General features: G+C 41.6%; 2 protein-coding genes across 2 annotated transcripts in view; both read right to left on the bottom strand.

Moving 5' to 3' along the window:
* snap91a (synaptosome associated protein 91a) overlaps positions 1-9,271 on the bottom strand; it is an 88,505-nt gene extending 79,234 nt beyond the window's left edge. Inside the window, exons 1-2 of the mRNA XM_053432944.1 lie at positions 8,875-9,271; positions 8,566-8,740 (exon numbers count right to left, since the gene is read on the bottom strand). Of these exons, the coding sequence (XP_053288919.1) occupies positions 8,566-8,695 (130 nt within the window). The 5' untranslated portion in view covers positions 8,696-8,740; positions 8,875-9,271. The remainder of the gene's footprint in view (positions 1-8,565; positions 8,741-8,874) is intronic.
* Positions 9,272-14,757: 5,486 nt separating this feature from the next.
* Positions 14,758-19,897, bottom strand: part of dop1a (DOP1 leucine zipper like protein A) — a 31,174-nt gene continuing 26,034 nt past the window's right edge. Inside the window, exons 29-37 of the mRNA XM_053432492.1 lie at positions 19,293-19,402; positions 18,931-19,080; positions 18,115-18,176; positions 17,765-17,917; positions 16,673-16,809; positions 16,527-16,582; positions 16,267-16,431; positions 15,869-15,998; positions 14,758-15,414 (exon numbers count right to left, since the gene is read on the bottom strand). Of these exons, the coding sequence (XP_053288467.1) occupies positions 15,106-15,414; positions 15,869-15,998; positions 16,267-16,431; positions 16,527-16,582; positions 16,673-16,809; positions 17,765-17,917; positions 18,115-18,176; positions 18,931-19,080; positions 19,293-19,402 (1,272 nt within the window). The 3' untranslated portion in view covers positions 14,758-15,105. The remainder of the gene's footprint in view (positions 15,415-15,868; positions 15,999-16,266; positions 16,432-16,526; positions 16,583-16,672; positions 16,810-17,764; positions 17,918-18,114; positions 18,177-18,930; positions 19,081-19,292; positions 19,403-19,897) is intronic.

Genomic DNA, 19,897 nt, shown 5'->3' with positions numbered 1-19,897 from the left:
CTGTGAGGGGTGTTTGGCCCCAGGTTGTCTTCCTGGTGTATAGTTTCTTGGCATGATGGCTTTTCTATGACATTAAAAATAAAACATATATAATGTAATATAACACTAGAATATGTTTAAGACTAAACTTAACTTGTGCTTCATGGTGGGGTAAAGTGAAACACTGTCCCACTTTACCCCACAGCATTTGTCCCACTTTACCCCGAAGCCACAATTTTAGAAAAACAACATCTTTTATCAATTCAGGCTAATCTTCAGCTAGCATCAATCACATGGTTTTATATGTTGGAAGTTCACCAACATGTATGATTTAAGTTGTTCTACCTGATTCAATTTGTTTTGACACAACAGTTGATTAAGTTCAAAGCAAGAAAATTTACTTTTACATGCAAAAAACAAATTTTTGTGAAAAAACTTACTTTCCACAGCACCAGCACCAACTTCTCCTTCATGGCAAGGGGGGAATGGGAGGGGCTTTTAAACATAATAGTCACATGACCACAAATGTGTTCCGTTGCCTAGATACAGGGGGTGTTTCACATCACCCGATGTCCCACATTACCCCGCTCTCCCCTACCAGTTTCCAATTTTTTTTATTGCAAAGTCAGGTCCTGAGGCAGGAAACCCGAGTCCCATTGCATACAGCCAGGTGTCTACACTCAATGTTTGACCTCCTAAAACTGCTGCCCCTTACTGTACCTTCATACCAGGACGAAGCACCATCAACCTGCATCCTATTCTGGGTAAAGTAAGCCTCTGCCTTTACATTCTGTCCAATTGAGCTGACTAAAAAACTCCAGTGACAAAGCTGCACAGTAGATTAACGTTTTTATCCAAAGACTAAGAGGCTAAAAGGCATCACGACCTCCACAAAACATCGCAAATTGGAGAGAGAGCCATGGAGAGAGGTGGGGGGTATAAAAATAGGAGAAGCAAATCAATTTAAATCAGCTGCTCAGATTTTGAAGAGATAGTGGTCTGTCAGCAGATGTATGGGGGTTCCTGGTTCCAGGTCATTACTTTGAACGCACACTGTGAGTAGGACAATCCACCTCCCACACAGTGTGACATTAGACATGGATTCTGGGGCTTTCAAGGATACAGGCTGTGAGATCAGCACCGCAGGGCATGCTCAGCCCTCTGACCAAGCTCCTTCTACACTCCTCTGTTGACTGCAACTCACCATAGAGCAGGCACTATAATGAATCACTTTAATGTAGAGAACAAGAAAGAAGAGCAGAGTAGGGGCAAAAGTTTTCAAATTGAAAATCGGGATTGAAGAAAAAAAGAAATATGGGAGGACTAGTAGCTGCACCTAAGCTGTAATAACTGCACCTTAGCACCGCACGTGCCCATCATTTATTGTTCTCACTGTATATATTGTTGTTGTTTTATGTTCGATTGTTGTTTTAGTTCAAATGCACCAACCATACCAAAGCACTTTCCTGTATGTGTAAATATACTTAGCAATTAAAAAAGGGTTAGGGTTATCTATTTATACAATAACCAACCACACGCTTTATACTGACTTTTAGATTTTTCTGAGTAAAGCTCAGATTCTATTTTCAGTTTTTGAGTATGCAGTGATTCTATGAAGGACACAGATACAGGAATAATTCTCAAATATTGAATACTTACTGTTGCTAATATAGTAATTATTAGACTCCAGCACTAACTTACTTATCATTAGGCTCTGCTTTTTAAAGGGAGAGGATTTTTTCTATTAGTGACTATGTTTCATGTCCCTCCCGCGTGTATTTTGGAGCGCAACTGGGTTCCAATAATTACTGTATGTGCTTCATACACAGCCTCACCATTATGTGGTTGATTCACAAGTAGCACCTAAAAAAAACATCACTAGTCAGTGGCTATTGACAGCCATTAAAAATAGGGTATCTGCAAATTAATTATGTGCTTATCCAGGTTGGGATATGCCTGTGTTCCATGCATATGTGACATATTAATATTATTATCTTTAAGGCAGCATCGAATTTTGATCCTTATCCACACTGACAGTGTTGGGTCAGGAAGTGGAGGTGCCTACATTTTTTTAATTTTATGTCAGTTTCACTGACATTGTTCAGACACGCCACACCGCTGCTGCTCCTGTGAAAACAATATTTTGCCTTCAATACTTTCCCTTGTTTCTAGTGAAGACAGGTTGTCTTAATACTGTTCAAGCGTTCCTTCCACAGACTAACGTCTTCCAACCTCAGCAGAATGTGTTACTGCTGCTGGGAGACGTTAAATCCTTTGTGCACATTTGACTGGTTAATACCTTTTGGAAAAATATAATCTCCGGGCAAGCAGGTGACAAACGAACTGTGTACCTGAATATTTCTAATTTAGAAAGTTGCTTCTGCATCTCTAAAGCTCAACAAATAAAACTATATAAAATATAATGTATCTGTTTAATGATGTAAAGAAATGAAATGCAAATACAGTGGTTTCACAGTTTCCAATCAGCTTAGCTGACTGCCTCTTAGTTGTAGCTTCATAATAATCTTATTAAATTTGTATTCATGACACAACAACAACAACAACAACAACAGACTGGAAGCGCACATTTTGCAGCTGTAGTAATATATATGTACTAATATATAACAAGTACATGTTGCTACTCAAAATGACATGGCTTTTGTTGGGAATACAATCCCCCCACCTCACCCTTTTCTTCCCTCTCCCTAGTTCAAGAAAACCATGTGCCTCTCACATGTGGCAACATATTGATGGTGACTCATGTTGTGGTAAACAGCACCATAGCAGCCAAAGGGGACTCAGCAGGCTGCTTATGCTTCTCCCCGCTTACCTTCCTGCCTTATACCCCCCTCACCAAATACTTAAATACACACACTACAGGTTATATATTCTGCATTTGCTCTAGGCAGAGCTAAATCGCATCTCTGTGTTGAAAAACCTGTTAATTGGTGTGACTAGATTTAGAGCAGCAGCAGCAGCACTGGTGATAATTATTGCAGCAAAAGCAGACAAATTCTCAGCCGTGAAGCTAAATCAGAAATAGTCTAAATCATGCGCATTGCGTTTAAATGATGTAAAGACTGTGAAGACTAGAGGAAAAAAGTAAGGGGAAAGTGAGGGAGGAAAAATTGTGTCACACGTTTTTGAAAGCAAAACCTTCGAGCTATATATTTGTTTGAACGATCTTCACTGCAGGAGGATTAAGAGGTGAGGGCAACATGAGTAGATAAAGATGGAGACTATTAGGAGCAGCAGGAGCAGACGGGCCTGCTTTTGGAAACAGAGCCAGCTTCATTTGGCAGACATTCAAACCCTGTTTCCTGGTTCTCTAGTTGTCTTCCTCTGGGCAGCAGATACCCTGCATGTTGTATGTTCTATACTCCAGGACTTTGGATTCACACTGAGAAGTAGCTCAGTTGTTATACTGAGCAAACTATAAAAACGCTGAGTATTTCCCATAAGCCACTGAACAAGCAAGGTGTCACGATATAGAATTGCCTAACAGTACATTATGTTGTGTTATTCAGCGATCACGGTATAATTCTCATATTTCTAACAGTACTGTCTGACGCTCATCCCACACATCACAGGATTTACAAGTGTCATTCCTCACTCCATCTTGCAGGCCTGAGTCAAGTGCCTGCGCATGTGCTTGATGGTCACACTACTCTACCAAGATCAAATATATTCAAAAGCTCCGATTTAAAAGTGACCTATGCACTTACTTTAAACATAAATAAATCTTTAATTATCCTGTCGTAGACAAAATCAATATTGCAACAAGACCAATGCATAAAATTAAGATGCATTTTTTTATTTGTGTCGAGTTGCAATAAGCCATAGTCTCAGATCATTGCTGTATATGAAGACTGATGTATTTAACATAAAAAACAAACAGAGGTTATGTTTACATTGTTGCTGAATGCATTTCCTTCATTTTTTATATTTTAAATCCTACACAATTCTTTGTTCTGTCTGATGCAAACAAAACAGGGACACACAGATAGGACCATCACTCCAATGGTACAAGACTCCACAGACCACCTTTACACCAAGATCAGACACAACACTTTTTTTTTGCAGGTTTCAAATAGTATAGTGCATTTTTTTTTCTTAGCCTGAGGTGTTAAGTGCACATGAGCAGCGTGTAACACCTTTACTGCCGATAGAAAACACCTGGAAAAAAGATGTCTCTCTCTTATTACATTTATATCAACCCGATTAAGACAATAGTTTGAATAAGAAAATGCCATGTAAACAGCCTTCTGATAAACCAAATAAGATCATCCATGGAATAAGCAATAATCAAATTAAGACATGGAGTATTCAGAATAATTTTATGTAGTGTATATCAAGGGTACATCATAATTGCTTTATAACATCCTACTGGAGCACATTTTATGACATCAACAAACGGGAGTTACCAACTGCTGATGAGACCTGCCCTGGAGTGTAAAAAAAAATGGAAAAATAAAAAAATAGAGATGTAGCTTTTGTAAAATTACAAAGAAAACACCATAAAATGATGTACATGTACATTAAACTAATTCAGGTTGGGGTTTTAAAACTGAATAACAAACATAATGGCGTAATAGAAGTAATGACATGAATTATAATCAGACTATCCTCTGTAACATGTAAACGGAAATATGAATGGAACTCTACCAGCAACTCATGTAAAAACCATCTTAGAAATAATCTATCATTCTGAATAAGGTGAATATTGGTGTCCATAAAAAACTGGGTCCTGTCTGATCAGGACTCAGATCTGCAGCACAAACGGCTTCTACTTTAGGTCATATCTTGTCCTAGCAATGGTCTTCGTTGATTAACCATTCTCCTAATGCCAACAACCTAAGCCCATTCAGGCAGATGACTCACAGCTGCACCTCCTCCACTGCAACTCCCTGCTCCAAAAAAAGACACTCAATTGGATCATCACAAACATCCGGTACTGGGATGTTGCCAACGGCATGTGGCATCCGTGCCTGTTTTCGCGCATGCATGCACATGCACACACATGGACCACTGTAATCAGGATCCCTCTCTAAGACACTCTGGCAATAAGGCGTTCTGAGTAAACTATGCTTCTGCTACCGACCAGTATCTCAGATATCTGTCAGGCAAATGTGCCTCCATATTCTTGCCAAACCTCTGGAGACAGAACTCTACTATTACTACTACTAGTGGCATTATTTATTTAGTCTTTACTTCTCTGTACACCTCTTCAGTAAAAGCAAAAATTCATGCTTCTGCGTCAAAGCTACGTCGTAGCTACGTCGTCGTCGCTACGTCGTCGCCTCCGGAAGGGGCCGAGCATTCATAGTTGTGAGTAGGTGTGTGTGCGTTAATTACGTCGCCGAAACGCTTCTATGCTGGTGTTGAGTGTCTTCCGGTTTCTGTTCCGCTTATTTACAACTTCTCTGGCGTCTTTGTTTAATTCAGAACAATGGCTAGTGGTCTTTGTTTGAGTTGCAGCTGATAGATGTTGAAATGCTGCTACTTTTTCTTAAACAACAGTACAGGAGAAAGGTAAGACGTTGTTCGTTCGTTCTGCTCAATTCAAAGATCAATTTAGGAAGCTTTGGATCCACAAAAAGGCTGAAGCACCTGAATCTTAAACTTAAACTTTTGATCAGCTGATGAACAGCCTACTTCAGTTAAATTGTTGTTTTCAATAAATTGCCTGCTCACAACTTTTGGGCTCTTGTTCCCATTTCTTCTTTTTGCATTTTGAAACTCTACTTAGAACCTTCCTAAGATTCAACAGTGCAAAATGCAAATTCATGCAATTTTTTAACTGGTCTTAAGATTTTGATCAGGAGTGTATGTGTGTAATACGGTTCTTTAATGTTGCTCTGGGAAATGTGAATACCAACAGGTTTATTTGACATGCAAATGTTTTAATGGCACCGAAGCTGCAAATGTTTTAGTATCCTGGAGCAGCAGACTGGGAAAATGTCAGTTTGGAATGAAAATGAATCTAATTTCAGAGTTAAACGAACCCAAGAAGTGCAGGAAATTATGGATCGACTGTAGCTATTAACCTACAATCAGTCAGTTTAACTTATGATGAAAACATTGTTGGTAAACAATGTGATGTCATCACTTTGTTGGTAAAATCAAAAACCTTTGTTGAACAGTTTCCAGGATAATAGGAGAGGGAATCTATCTAATGCATTGTTGCCTTAAGAAGATCTCTGTGTTACTTATGCTGAGATGTTATGAAACAGTTGATTTATATAAGCTGCCATCTATCATTGAGCAACTTGTCGTACCAGACCATGTAAAGTTGTAGCAGCAAAGTAAATCTTTACGGTCGGGAATTAAAAAAGTCAGACAGAGGACATTGTGTTATTCCTCCTTTGAAAGTTTCACATTGTCACAAAAATTTATGACAGATTTGTGATGTGATGTTCTTATAAAAATAAAATTAATTTAGATTAGTGAATACAGGTAAAACCAGGCTAAATCTATGACTCAATACATTGTTTATCATGTTTGTATTTTGATAATAACTTAATCATTGCTCGATCTGTTATTTCAATATTTTTTTCTCTTTCTGTGGGTGAAGAGGAAACGATATGTGGGAGAGAAGTGCTCCAGCATCGACCTGCAAAGCGCTGACACAGACTTTGGCGAGTGGGTAAATGTTCCACTTTGTTTCGATTGGATTGAATGCAGCTCATCATTCAGTTTTATTTTTTCAGTCTGGACACAAACTCAAAGTGGGTCTGATTTGCTAACTTGGACTTGATGCACTTTCCTCAGACAGAAATGTTAATGACGACGATGGCTCATGTCACGTGACGACAACAGTGCATTTGTTGTGCAGCTGAGTCATCGCACAGTTGTCAATAATAGAATTAGACACAATTTGTCAAAACATTTTCTATGGGAAGTCCCACCTTCCTTAATGTCTTAGCATTCTTCCCCTCCCTCCATTTCCACTGGTCTAATTATTGAATGGTGGCTGTCACTTTTTTAGTTGTCATCCAAATCCAATAAATGGAGTCAACTTCTTCTGCTAACCTTCCCAAACATAACTTTTCCTCTGTCCACGGTCATACAATTAATGAATTTACGTATCTATTTTCATATTTGAATCATTCTGTGTGTAGATATTCACTGGGTAGAATCACTAATATATGAAAAAGCATCAAAATACTCTGTGCAAGCTGCATATCTGTGGTTTGTGTTAAACCGTTTCCAAATACTTTATAGGCTTTTCCAAAGTTTCTTTTGAGCATTTTAAATAAAACTGGCACCCTGCCTCCATCTCTTCACTCCCTTATTTGTACAAATCAATACGCCAACAAATCAGCAAACTGCACCAATAAATGAGACTCGGTCAAAACCTGTTCTAGAAGGCAGAGGGTTCATGTGCAAAATTGATGACGCAGTTAAGAGCTGTGTAGTTTTACAACTGTTAACAACTTATTTCAATGGAAAGTCAGAAAATGTCACAAGGTGAGTTAAAACGCGAACAATGATATACATACATGAAACAATGTCGTATTGAATTCATCCTTTTGTTTACATGTTTTTTTCTGTTTCTTCAGACAATAGAACAAGTATTAAACTGTGATAAATTATTGATTGAAACACCCTTTAAAGCTACATGGTAACTTGCACTCACTTAGAAGCCATTTCGAAGCTAATGCTGTTCTTATAACACATGTGCTTTATTCAGTGACTCAAGCAACAAAGGCTAGAAGATTGCAACACATGCTCCTCTGATGATACAATAGAAACTGTTGCACCAATTCATTTTGAAAGAGTCACAGCCAATGGGGAAACCCCAACACTCCCCTGGTGTTACTTCATCAGGCATTCAGTCCAGTCAGCATTGATACCATCAAGCTATACACTGTATATGAACATGAATTCAACCCAAAATTTTGGCCAAAATGTCATCTGGCTGCAGTGTATGTCATAAATTCTACCTCCTCAATGTTGGATGGGACATGGTCCAAAATAAAAGGTCTATGTACACGTTAATAAATGTTTCTCATAAATGATTGGATGTGATTTGTCACACGTAAGGGAAGTCAGCCTCAGACCACAACTCATATTTACCAAAGGGAGCCAGAGTATGGTGGGGAGCTATAGTCTTGCAGTGTGTTGCTTTAAGTAGTTGATAACTCACACACGTGTGTGGGTGTGTGAAATATTTAGGACATTAAGGTTGGTCCCCACTTTCAATGGGCTGTTTGAGGGTTGAGGCGTAGTTTAGGGTTATAATTAGGTTAAAGGTCGGGTTTAGGGTTGAATATTTAGTTGTGATGGTTAAGGTTAGGGTAAAGGCGTGGGTAATGGATTATGCCAATGGGTGTCCTATGACCCCTCATTAAGATATAAGTACAAGGTTGTGCATGTATGTGTGTGTGTGTGGGGGGGGGGGGGGGGGGGGGGGTCATGTGTGCATGTGTCTGACTCACACTGGACGAATGGATGGATGGGAGGGGGGAGGCAACCACCATGGTGCATGGCATAATTGATCATGAGATGGATGGATGGATGGAGGGTTACAGTATAGATAGATAGATAGATAGATAGATAGAGGGTGTTTTCTCTTCAACTCACATTCCAGGTGCTTCTTCTTTGGAGCGGTCTGCTCATGTGTGGTGGATTTACACACCGCTCGGGACACCTCGGATCCCGTCAGGCTGTACTGCGCCGCGGCGATGCGGTCTGTCAACGTCTGACCCGACATCTTCTCTCCAAGCAGGTCCAATAGTATCAAGCGTCCGATATGGTGCTGCACACACACGCGCATATACAAACACACACACACACACACACACACACACACACACACACAGAAATGAATATTCCCAGCACACTAACATATCAGGGGAAATTAACACGTCTAATTTAACGTCAGATTCTCACTCAGTTAGGCCGGATATCATCTGCCTGTGCTTCTTGATTAATCCTGAACTGACTTCCTTCGTGAAGGCCAGTATCCTCTGAGAAATCTCAGCCTAAAGCAGCAAATCAAATTAATCCAACTGCGGAAATCCTCTTCCAGGTTCCCTCTTTCTTTCCCTTTTGTGGCTCAGCCTCCGGATGATGCTCTCTGCCTCCTCCTCCTCCCTGTCCTCCGTCCTCTAGTCTCCGGGATAATCCTCAGCAGCAGTCCGCCTGTCCCTTTGTATCAGCGGGGGGAACCTCAGGCCCTGGCTAGCATCATCACCATCTTCATCACCAGCCCTCCTTCAATTTCTTCCCCCTCCTCCTCCTCAGCTGGACGATTCCCTCTGTACCGTCACTGTTTTCACAGGATTGACATCCACTTGCACATTTAATTATTAATGTATTCACATCACTGGCAGCGCCCCGCCCACCTTCCACAGCCTCTGTGTCAGGTGACGCGGTGGTGACCAACCAGAGGTGCTGCCTGTCATCGCGAGAGCTGCGATGGGGCGAGAGGACATGAGGGGTTAAGGACGCTCCTCTGCAGCCAAGCTTGATGCTCGTCATGCCGCTGCCATGATATGAAGGTCATGTGGAGACTGCTTCACATGACACAGTTTTCTCTTCAGCAAGAGAGAGACATATTGATTAATGCATGAAGCAAACAGCCAATCAGGAGGAGTCTGTCCCTGTCCATGGTGCTGATGTGATCTGTGTTTCTGATTGGACTGCTGATTAGAAATCAGTCATTGGTCTGTTGTTCAATCCGATAATTAAAAGCTGATTGTGATAATGGTATAGTGATAATGCATAAGTAAGAATAATAGATTAACATGGTATCTAAAGGCATGTAGAAATACAGTATTCTTATAGGGGAAGTACATCTTTACATCCAATCAAGTAAAATCTTTGATTTTTAGTTGAGTATTTGTAAGATTACCATCTGAGTACTTCTGGATCAGTTCAGACCAGAACTCTATAGGTTTATAGGGTAGTTGTTGCTGTTTTTAAGGGAATTAAAGGTTCAGTGTGTAGAATTTAGTGACATCTAGTGGTGAAGTTGTATGTTTAAGATGAATATCCCTCACCTCATCCTCCATTTCCAAACAAGATCCTGTAGTAGCCTTCGGGTGTCCTAAAAACTCCAAAGATGTTTAGTTTGTCCAGTTTGGACGACTAAAAAAACATGTCAGCCTCCGTCGAGAGGACCCACTCCATTTAATTTGTTTTAATTCCAAGTTGCAAAAATATAAAAAAAAGGTCAGCAGTGATCATCACCAACTTTCCACCTTAGGGTTATCTACTATCTTCTTGTAGGGGAGAGCGGGGTAATGTGGGACATCGGGTCATGTGAGACACCCCCTGTATCTAGGCAACGGAACACATATGTGGTCATGTGACCATTATGTTTTCAAGCCCCTCACATTCCCCCCTTGCCATGAAGTTGGTGCTGGTGCTGTGGAAAGTATGTTTTTTCACAAAAATTCGTTTTTTGCATGTAAAAGTGAATTTTCTTGCTTTGAACTTAATCAACTGTTGTGTCAAAACAAATTGAATCAGGTAGAAAAACTTATATCATACGTGTTGGTGAACTTCCAACATATAAAACCATGTGATTGGTGCTAGCTGAAGATCAGCCTGAATTGCTAAGAGATGTTGTTTTTTCTAAAACGGTGGCTGTGGGGTAAAGTGGGACAAATGCTGTTGGTTAAAGTGAGACACTGTCTCACTTTACCCCACCATGAAGCACACGTTAATTTTAGTCTTAAACATATTTGATTGTTATATTACATTATATATGTTTTATAAGTAATGTCATAAACATTGTAAAAAAGCCATCGTGCCAAGAAACTATACACCAGGAAAACAACCTGGGGCCAAACACCCCTCGCAGAGATGGAGAGTGCAGCCGCTGAGGTCATGCAAGGAAAGAAGTCCTTAAGAAAAGATGGGAGGGATAGAAATATTGACAAGACAACCCTCAAAAGATTCATAAAGAGAAAGGGAAAGTAAAATCAGTAGCCTGGGGTGCAGTAGCTGAGGTAAAGAGAATATTCACAGATGAGATGGAGGAGGAGCTTGCCAATCACTTGAAACAACTAGCTGACCAGTTCCATGGCCTTGCTCCAGTTAAGTGCCGTGAACTGGCATTTGAATATGCAGACAAAATAATATCCCTGTCCCTGCCAATTGGACAGAGAAACAATGTGCAGCTAAGCTAAGAGATCACATGAATCATAATAATCATAAATGTGCTTAATTGATCAATCCCCATGATTCTGTTACTAGTCCGATATTAGTGGTTGTCAATCTAGCTGTCTGGATTTTAACTATTACAACATGTGTTGTTATGATTGTTTTAAAGTGGAAAAAGTAAGTGGACCACTTTACCCCATAGCTGGGGTAAAGTGGGACACAAGACCACTTTTTTAAAAACAATCATATTTTCACTGCCCTTTGTCCTGAAGACATTCTGATCATTTCCATTGCTAGAAGACATCCTGAATTAATGGGAAATGTGTACATTTTACTGATACATCATTTTAGCTCGCCTAGAGGGGAGCAAATGTAAAAAATGTCCCACATTACCCCGCTCTCCCCTACTTTTTAGGGAGGGCAGAAAGTTGGTGCAGTTGTTACAGCAAGAACATTACCGGTTCAAATCACGGTTCATCTGAGGTCTTTCAGTGTTGATGATTGGTGATTGTGTTAGTGTTTTTTTCTCCAGGAACCCACAGACACCTAAAGACATGCAGATTGGGGTTAGGTTTATTGGAGACTCTCAATTGACCATGAATGTGAGTGTGAATGGTTGTTTCTGTGTATGTTGGGGACCTGTCCTGGCTGTACCCCATCTCTCACCCAATGTCAGCTGGTATTGGTTCATATTAGATGGATTCTTAAGTGAATCTTGAGCAAATGAGTTTATCCAGATGTTAGAGGTAGAGAGGGTCGTCAACAAATCAGAATGTCGGTTAGGGTGCATCAAATTGCAAGGCAAAAATTAAAATCTCAAAATATCAAACCGTCTGGGATTGCATTTTGTTCGGACACAGATAAAAAATGACTTATGCAAAGTTTTGGGCAAATTCATGTAGATTTAGAGGTGGAACATAACATGTGAAAAATATGAAAATGAGCCGTTTGGGGTGTTTTCCTAGTTAATTTAAAAAAAATGCAAGAAATTGTTTTTGAGAACATTTATTTATTGAAGAACAAAAATAACAACATTGAAATTGAGTCCTAGTCCTGGTCTAGCTTGCAAGCACAGGCTAGACTAGGTTAGTTGGCTGTTTAGACCGGTCATGCTTAACTGCCTGCAGTACATTCTGCAGGTGCTCCTCGCTCCTGGCTGCTGCCACAAAGTCTGATGTGAGTTTGACGCCACGCTCGGCACAGTCATTCACAACATTGATGGCACGTACATTCACAGCATTCTGGGTTGGCGAGGTCAGCCAAGCTGGTGGTCGGTGAGAGGGTTGGGAACTTCAGCTTGCTGAAGCCAGTGCCAAAGCAGAGCTGTGGGGCTCGCATGGGGAGGTCAGCCGGCTTGTGCCTTGCGGCATCTGCAAGTGCGCGCCGCTCGCCAACTGGCACCTTGGTGCTGAAGAGGGCTAGGGGCAGCATCTCGCCTGTCAGGTACCATAGGTACCGCTCCAGTGCCGTGATCGCTGATGCTGCAATGCGCTCGTCAACAGACTTGTACGCTTACAGGTGGTGGTAGAGTGTGAGGTCATTCCATGCGGCATCTACGGGCATGTCACAGGTCAGCCACCACGTTGCGTAGATGTGCGTAATGAAGTTGCCAAACGTCGGAATCTTCCGCACCTGCTGCCACGTTGTGATGGTCCCCTGAGGAAGCAACGCAATGTGCTGCTCCATCAAGGCTTGCTTGAGAGTGTAGAGCAGCTTGGCCATCCACCGCGTCTTGTGCAGTGCTCCTGGCCATTGGAAGGTAACTGGAGTTTGTGCTGCACCGTCTGCACCCAGATACACAAGACACAGCTGCATGAACTCGCAGTAGTTGCCTCGCTTGTAGTCGAGCACTCCTGCAGTGCACGCAATGAGTTCAGCACGCAACTTGCCCAGGAACGGTGGTTTGGCCTAGTCAGGAATGTAGCGGGACAATGGGCTGCGCTCCTTATGTGGCACCAGATCCCAGTTGTCCCGGAGCCGTGTAAACAATGTAAAATCTGGCGAACGGGACGTCTCCACCTTGAGGTCGGTGAAAATGTGGCTTAGGAGCACCTCCCCTATGTGGTGCCGGCGTCCGGACCAGAGCAGTGGTCGACCCAGTGAGAGCTGGCTGCAGATGAACTTTTTACGTAGCTGGCTGATGGTCAATCTCATCCTCTTCTTCAAACTCACTGTCAGACTCTGAATTGATAGAAACAGGATCTTCATATTCTCTAAACTCTTCCCCTTCATTGTCTTAGGTAGACTGACACGAGTGTGTTAAATTTCTAATTAAGTTCAAGAAATAGACCTCAACACTGATGAAAAACCTTGTTTCATATTCGTTTTTTCCAATCATATCTTGATTGTAATTGATGTTTCTTTGTTTAATTGCATTTTATCACAAAAAACGAAAACTTTTATTCATAAATATGATTTAACAGGGGTAAATAACAAATATTGACCATATAAGCTGTTTATATTGCTTGTAATTGGGATAAAGTTAACATCTGTTATGTATTTTTACATATATTGCTGTAGCTCCATTGATTGAAAGACTGAATAATGCGGTGGGTCCACCAGACCCGCGAACATTGGCTGAGTGACCAAAACATGAACACCACACAAGGGTTAATACCTTACTCACCCCTTGACACATTGCACGACACTTTCCTTTTAGCTCATTCTAGTTCTAGTCTCTTGCGTGCCTCGTAAGGCCTCCTTTTAACTCATTATACCTATATATATCTCTACACTCTTTAATTATAACTTGACAGAAAATAAAACACAATGCACTGCAATAACGGGAGTGAATACTTGTGGCTTCAAAATAGGTTGGAAGAACACAACAAATGTCAAGAATAAAATAAGGCCCATAGGACAGGCCAAAATGATCTCCAAAACCTTTAGCTAGCTAGCATTAGCTAACGATGAGGTAGCATAGCTAAGTTATGCTAGCTATCGATAGCTAGCTAGTAAACTGTGTGCCGTTCCACCTCTAGATCACCACGTATCGCAAAAATATTTTGCATTTATTGTTTTTGCATGGATGGTAACACTTTGAGCACCCAGACAGATCAATATGCTGGAACTCTGTTTTTTGATGCACCCTAATGTCGGTGGTTGCTCCCTTCTGCACGCAAGGGTCCCTGAGCGAGACACTGAATCCTTATGAATGACGTGTGGTAGAGAATGTGCTGTGTATAGAAGTACTTTATGAGAGTTTATCTTAACAGGTGAATGTGACTTGTAGTAATGTCGTTTGAGTAAATGTTGAAACTATATAGATGCCATGTAAAATCATCCCATTTAATATTTACCATAACCTTAAGTGGTAATAAGCTTGCACATCTGCTCATTTGTGCGTGTTCTCGCGCGCACACACACACACACACACAACTCTATGGTTGTGAGGACAATCTCTAACCTTAACAATCACAACCAAGTACCTTAGCCTAACCCTAACCCAATTTTTACCCTAACCCTAAAACCAAGTCTTAACCCTCAAACAGCCCTTTGAATTTGTGAGGAAAATGTCCTCACACAGATGGTATTGAACCAAAATTGATAACTAATAACTTCATAAATATAGATGGACATGCAGACACACAGACTTCTAAGTAATTTTGTGTCACATAATTAATCTCAATTGAACTGAATAAACAGTTAAAGAGCCAAAAAACATTTCAAATATTATGGGGAGAAAGACACAGCCCAAGTTACCCCCCTATTATAAATCTTTATTTATTAAGTCACATCGATATGGAATGGCACAGCATCTTCACTTTGCCCTAAAGGACTTGAATGTATGTTAAAAGTCAGTCATCAAAGCTGCTCCATATGTACAAATAATTAAAATGAAAGACAATAGCTTTTGAAAAGTAAAATAATCATTATAAATAGAAAAAAATGTACAAACAATGTTTTCTCCACTTGTATTCCCTTGTTTTGTAATGTACAGGTTGAGGTTTTCTCACGAGTGTTGATCAGTTATGAGTTAATCCCCATGTTACTCTGTCCTTTGCCATGTCCTCACGTCTTGATGAGTCCCTCGAGAAAGTCTTTTTCCACCATCTCCTCGATGTTCTGCCTTGCTCGACTCCAGAACACTTTCTGGCTCTCCAGCTTGTGGCCCTCCTTGTGGCCGTGGAAGGAGGAGTTTGCAGGGTTGTGAGGGAAGGCAGGACCTGAGCGGCTGCTGGCCTTGCTGTTGAACACTTGGCTGAGTAGGTTGAAGAACGGCAGCAACTGCTCCATGCTGCGGATCACGTACAGGGTCAGCATTAGGTGACCTGGCTCCCAGGACAGGGTTCGCGTGGAGCAGTCCTCCTCTGGATTTTTCTGAGGAAGAATGAATCAGATAAGGAATGACTGAGGAAGAAACATGTGTGTGCCATTCTGCAGGTGGAAAATGCATTGTTGAGAATAAATTTGTAATATTATGAAATTAGAGTCACAGTTGTAGTATCCTCAGCTTCATAGTACCATAAGTATTAAGTCTTTGAAAAGATTGAGCAAGAAAGTGTGTATTTCTGAGAGAAGTTACACTCTGAGTTGAAGGAAAGTGCATCTTTTTGGAGGAGGAAATGTGTGGTAGTGGTCAACTGTGTATGGTTGGTTACATCTATGTGATATTTAAAGGGGTTTCATAGTTTTACAAAGAGACTGGTTCAACATTTTGGATCCAGAAGGTTTGAAGCTTGAAATCCTTTAAAGAGCCTTTCCCTGAACACTCTTTTGAAGAAGCAGTCATTTGTTTCCATAACCTTGTGTAGACAAAGGGAGGATGAGATACCTTGGCCCGTTTCCTCAGCAGCTTGGCCAGTCGGACCACGTAGGGCTTAAACTCCCTCTGATGAGTCCCCTGACGTCTCACTTCCAATCCTGAATCGTCTGAGGCCTCTGGGATAAAGGCCCAGCGGTACCTGTGACGAGACAGATCTCACTCAGATATGACCTTATTTTGATCTATTCGACGATCAACCAAAGCATTAAAGGAGCGACATATTCACATGCCCATTCAAATACCCTCCACATATCAAGAATGGGCATTTTCTACAAATTATACCAGTTTTTTTCAGCCACCTGAAATTATGACATGAACACATACACAATCTCCACTTTTGACAAATTATGTCGGTTACTATCACATGCAAAGCCTTTTACAACCCATGTTTGTTTGTTGGTACTGACATCTGAAACTGAGGCAGACTCTCAGGAGGAAGAGCCAAGGCCAGGTCCAGGAGCTTGCAGGCAGACAGATAGAGGTTGAGCCAGCGCTGGCTGTTGTAGGAGGTGGAGAAGCCGTTTCCACCAGAGTACGTGGTCTCCAACCCAGCCACTGACGGACCTGATGTCCTAGAGATGGACAGGCGTGGATAAATCATTAGAGGAGCACAGATAGTAGCGATTTGGATATTTATTTGCAGCTAGTTTGCAGTGTCAGCAGATACCTTGATATATCCTCATCCGCTGTCAGCTCTTGCTCCATCAGTAGAAACACCTGAACCTACAGAAAAACAGTTTTGTGCAGGTGAGATGATTTATGTGCGAGTAGGTCAATAAGTGTAGGAGACAGTGTGTGACGTGTAGCACTTACCAGTTCAGTGATCATGGTGGGCCACAGGGAGGTAAGGTGTTGAGGTGAAATGCGCAGCAGCAGCACTCTGAAGAACAGGAACACCTGAGCATGGAGAATGGGCACCTGAGGAAGACGCAGGCTCTCCACCAGACGCTCTGAATGCGCACACAAACACACACACACACACACACAAACAAACATTGACACACTCGCTCAATGAAAGTGCTAAAACATGAAGGTTAAAAAGCACCTAAAAGCTTTGTCTCTCAGTATAGACTGTCAACATGTGAACATATCCTTTAATGGACTCAACACAGTCCATCATGGCTCGGCTCGGACATGGTATTTACATCTGCCCAGAGAGGTCCAATCACAGGTGGACAACACTAGGTTTGTCTGTCTACACTTTGTAATAAAATGTGTCTCCTGTCACCACTTGTGATCAGATCTCACTTCCCCACTCTAAATGCAAATTAACAGGTGCGTCATTTCTGTTCACAAAGAGCACATGTTGTTTTTAGCCAGTCTGAGTTAACATATGTGTCCGTCGTCTATGTGTTTATGTTTCAAGCAAAAGTGAGAGAGAGAGCAGGTAGCAGGTCAGAGAAGGTCAGTGGAGTAGGTGGCCCAGTACACATTTCCTCTCACACATCTGGAACTGAGGGAAGCTACGGACTTAGAATGGGTCGTCCACTAACCAGAGGGTTGGTGGTTCAATCCCCAGCCCTGCTATTCCACTTTCCAGACACCAAAACCCCAAATTGCCCCTGATGGCTGTGCAGGTAGTGTGTGAGTGATGCGTGATAGATAAAGGTGTGCATGGGTGAATGGCAGAACTGTAAAGCACTTTGAGTGGTCAACAGGACTAGAAAACAAATCAAACCATTTACACAGTGTACACGTGCATCTCAGACCACATTGGAATGCAATCTGAGTGATCTGATCTCAAGATGCATTTAGGAAGCACCCGAGTGCGTTCAGACTGGATGGATGTTAATACCAGGTCCATAAGGGGCCTCTGCTTAACTTTGATACTGCTTGTTGTGGGAAATGTTCTCCTAAAGCAGAGCTGATAACTTCTGCTCCATATCAATGTGTTGTGTTGTTCACCTTGAATGTCTGGCAAGTATTTCTGGTACTGGTCCACTTCGCTGCTGTAGATGGTGAAGGCGAGGCGTTTGAGCAGCATGGCCCTCTGCTCCAGCTCTGCGTCTCTGTTGGTGAACAGACTCAGAGAGCTGCTCTGGGCCACAGCAACACGGGCTGGAGAGGGAAACACACACTTTATTAATCTGTGTGCCAGTCTTTAACATCTCAATGGGCTATCAACTGTGTCACATAAGCATATATTTTTATCATCTGAATGGACAAGAGATTTATTTGGATCTGAAATGCAAGCGCTCGTCTCAGGAAAATATGATTTTCTAAATTAAGCACTAGTGAAGAATCATAAGGCTTACTCATGAGGTCTCTGAATGTGGTCTTGTCATGAGTCATCAGGTGGTCAATGATGGCTCTCCAGCTGAAACACAAGCGAAATGATGATGCATTCATATTCTATAAATATACATGGAAAAATACAGAGCCAGCTTTTATGGCATTAACACATGCCATTACAATGTTACATTTATTAGAAACTTGGGTGAAATGTTTCTACACTTACACATCAGTGTAAGTGTACATGTACAATCTATGTCCCTTTAACTGAAAGTAAACACAGACGTAGGCTTTATACTGTAGGACCATAGTGAATTATTTTCTTTAAAAAAAACATCCTGATAATTTTTGAAGGGTTGAATAGATATATTTTTTTTCCGAGTTGCAAAAATATGGCTCGACTATTGTGAAAAAACATGTCCTGACCTATGTCCCTCCATCGTGTTCTGGGTCTACCCAGAGGGGGAGGATGTGAAAAGGGTAGCGGTTCTCCACTGAGCACACTCGACATGTCTGAACTCCTCAAGGCAGAGCCCTGCCAAACTCATTCTTGGCTGCTTGTGTGAACGACCTCATTCTTTTGGTCACCACAGGTGTTCCAGGTTGCTGCTTGTGTGGTCGACCAGACAGCTCACAGAATAAACTTGTTTTGAATTGAATTTTATTGAACTACCCAGAGCTCATGACTATAGGTAAGGGCTGGAACATAGATCCACTGGTTAGTCGAAAGCTTTATCTTGCGACTCAGCTCATCTTCATAGTTAATATTAAACTAGACTAACAGATGCGCACACACACACTAGCACACGCACACACAGTCCATTTCCTCTCCTACTCACGGACTGACGCAGGATGAGTCCATCTGGAAGAAGGTGTGGTCCATGAAAAGGTCGAAGGCCTCCTTCTTCCAAGCACGGCGGGTGTATTGGTACCCACTTAGGCTGCTTAACAGTTGGATGCAGGCCCGGTAGCTGGGGGCGTTGTGAGCACTGCCAGGAGAAACAGGAAACATTACGCTTCCATCTTCAAAACAAATGCTTTTGATCAGCTCCAACTCATTTTCACACTAAATCCTCCTTAGCAGCTTGATAAGATTATATTTTCTCTTTTCTTGACATTATCTTTATTTAGTGAAATATTAAATCAATAGTAGTAAGTTAAAGTCAGAGGATATCTTGATTGTAACAAAGCTTATCCTCGCCTGTGGTTGCGGAGGTAGGGCACTACATAGTGCATGATATTAACCAGCAGCGGGATCACTCTCTCCTTCTCGTCACTGTAGAACACCATGTCCAACAGATGAGCCAGCACCTGGCAAACAAATTCAGAAATTCTTATGTCGGTCTTCACACATATGCTTTAATTAACCATGGCAACACTGACTGATGTCGCTACAGAATATTATTAGAAAGAAGGCATTAATCACCATATTACTGAATTAACTAAATACATGAGAAATTGCACAGAAACATTGGATGTATTACCACAAATAAGCCCATTAATCAATACAGCTGCAAACAGCAGTTTCTCCAGCCAGGGTGGAGGAACGTGGTGAGTTATTTCCATTGTTCAGCTCAGCTCGTTCACAGCACAAACACTAAACACACTGATTCATAGGTTTACTTATAATGATTTTCCCAGAAGGGGGGAGGTGGTCGTACATCAAGTGTACAGAGTTAAATGGAGTGGGCTTTGTGTCGTTGGGTGAGCCTGGAGCAACAGGCCTAAATGCTGCTGCTCAATGTGAGTAAGAGCGACTTTATACACAATCGAGGTGAACAATAGAAACAAGTGGCACAACCGCTG

Source organism: Pleuronectes platessa, chromosome 10 (assembly GCF_947347685.1).
Source record: "Pleuronectes platessa chromosome 10, fPlePla1.1, whole genome shotgun sequence".
Taxonomy (NCBI): domain Eukaryota; kingdom Metazoa; phylum Chordata; class Actinopteri; order Pleuronectiformes; family Pleuronectidae; genus Pleuronectes; species Pleuronectes platessa.
Note: the sequence above shows the minus strand (reverse complement) of the source record. Positions and strands in the feature narration are given on the sequence as shown.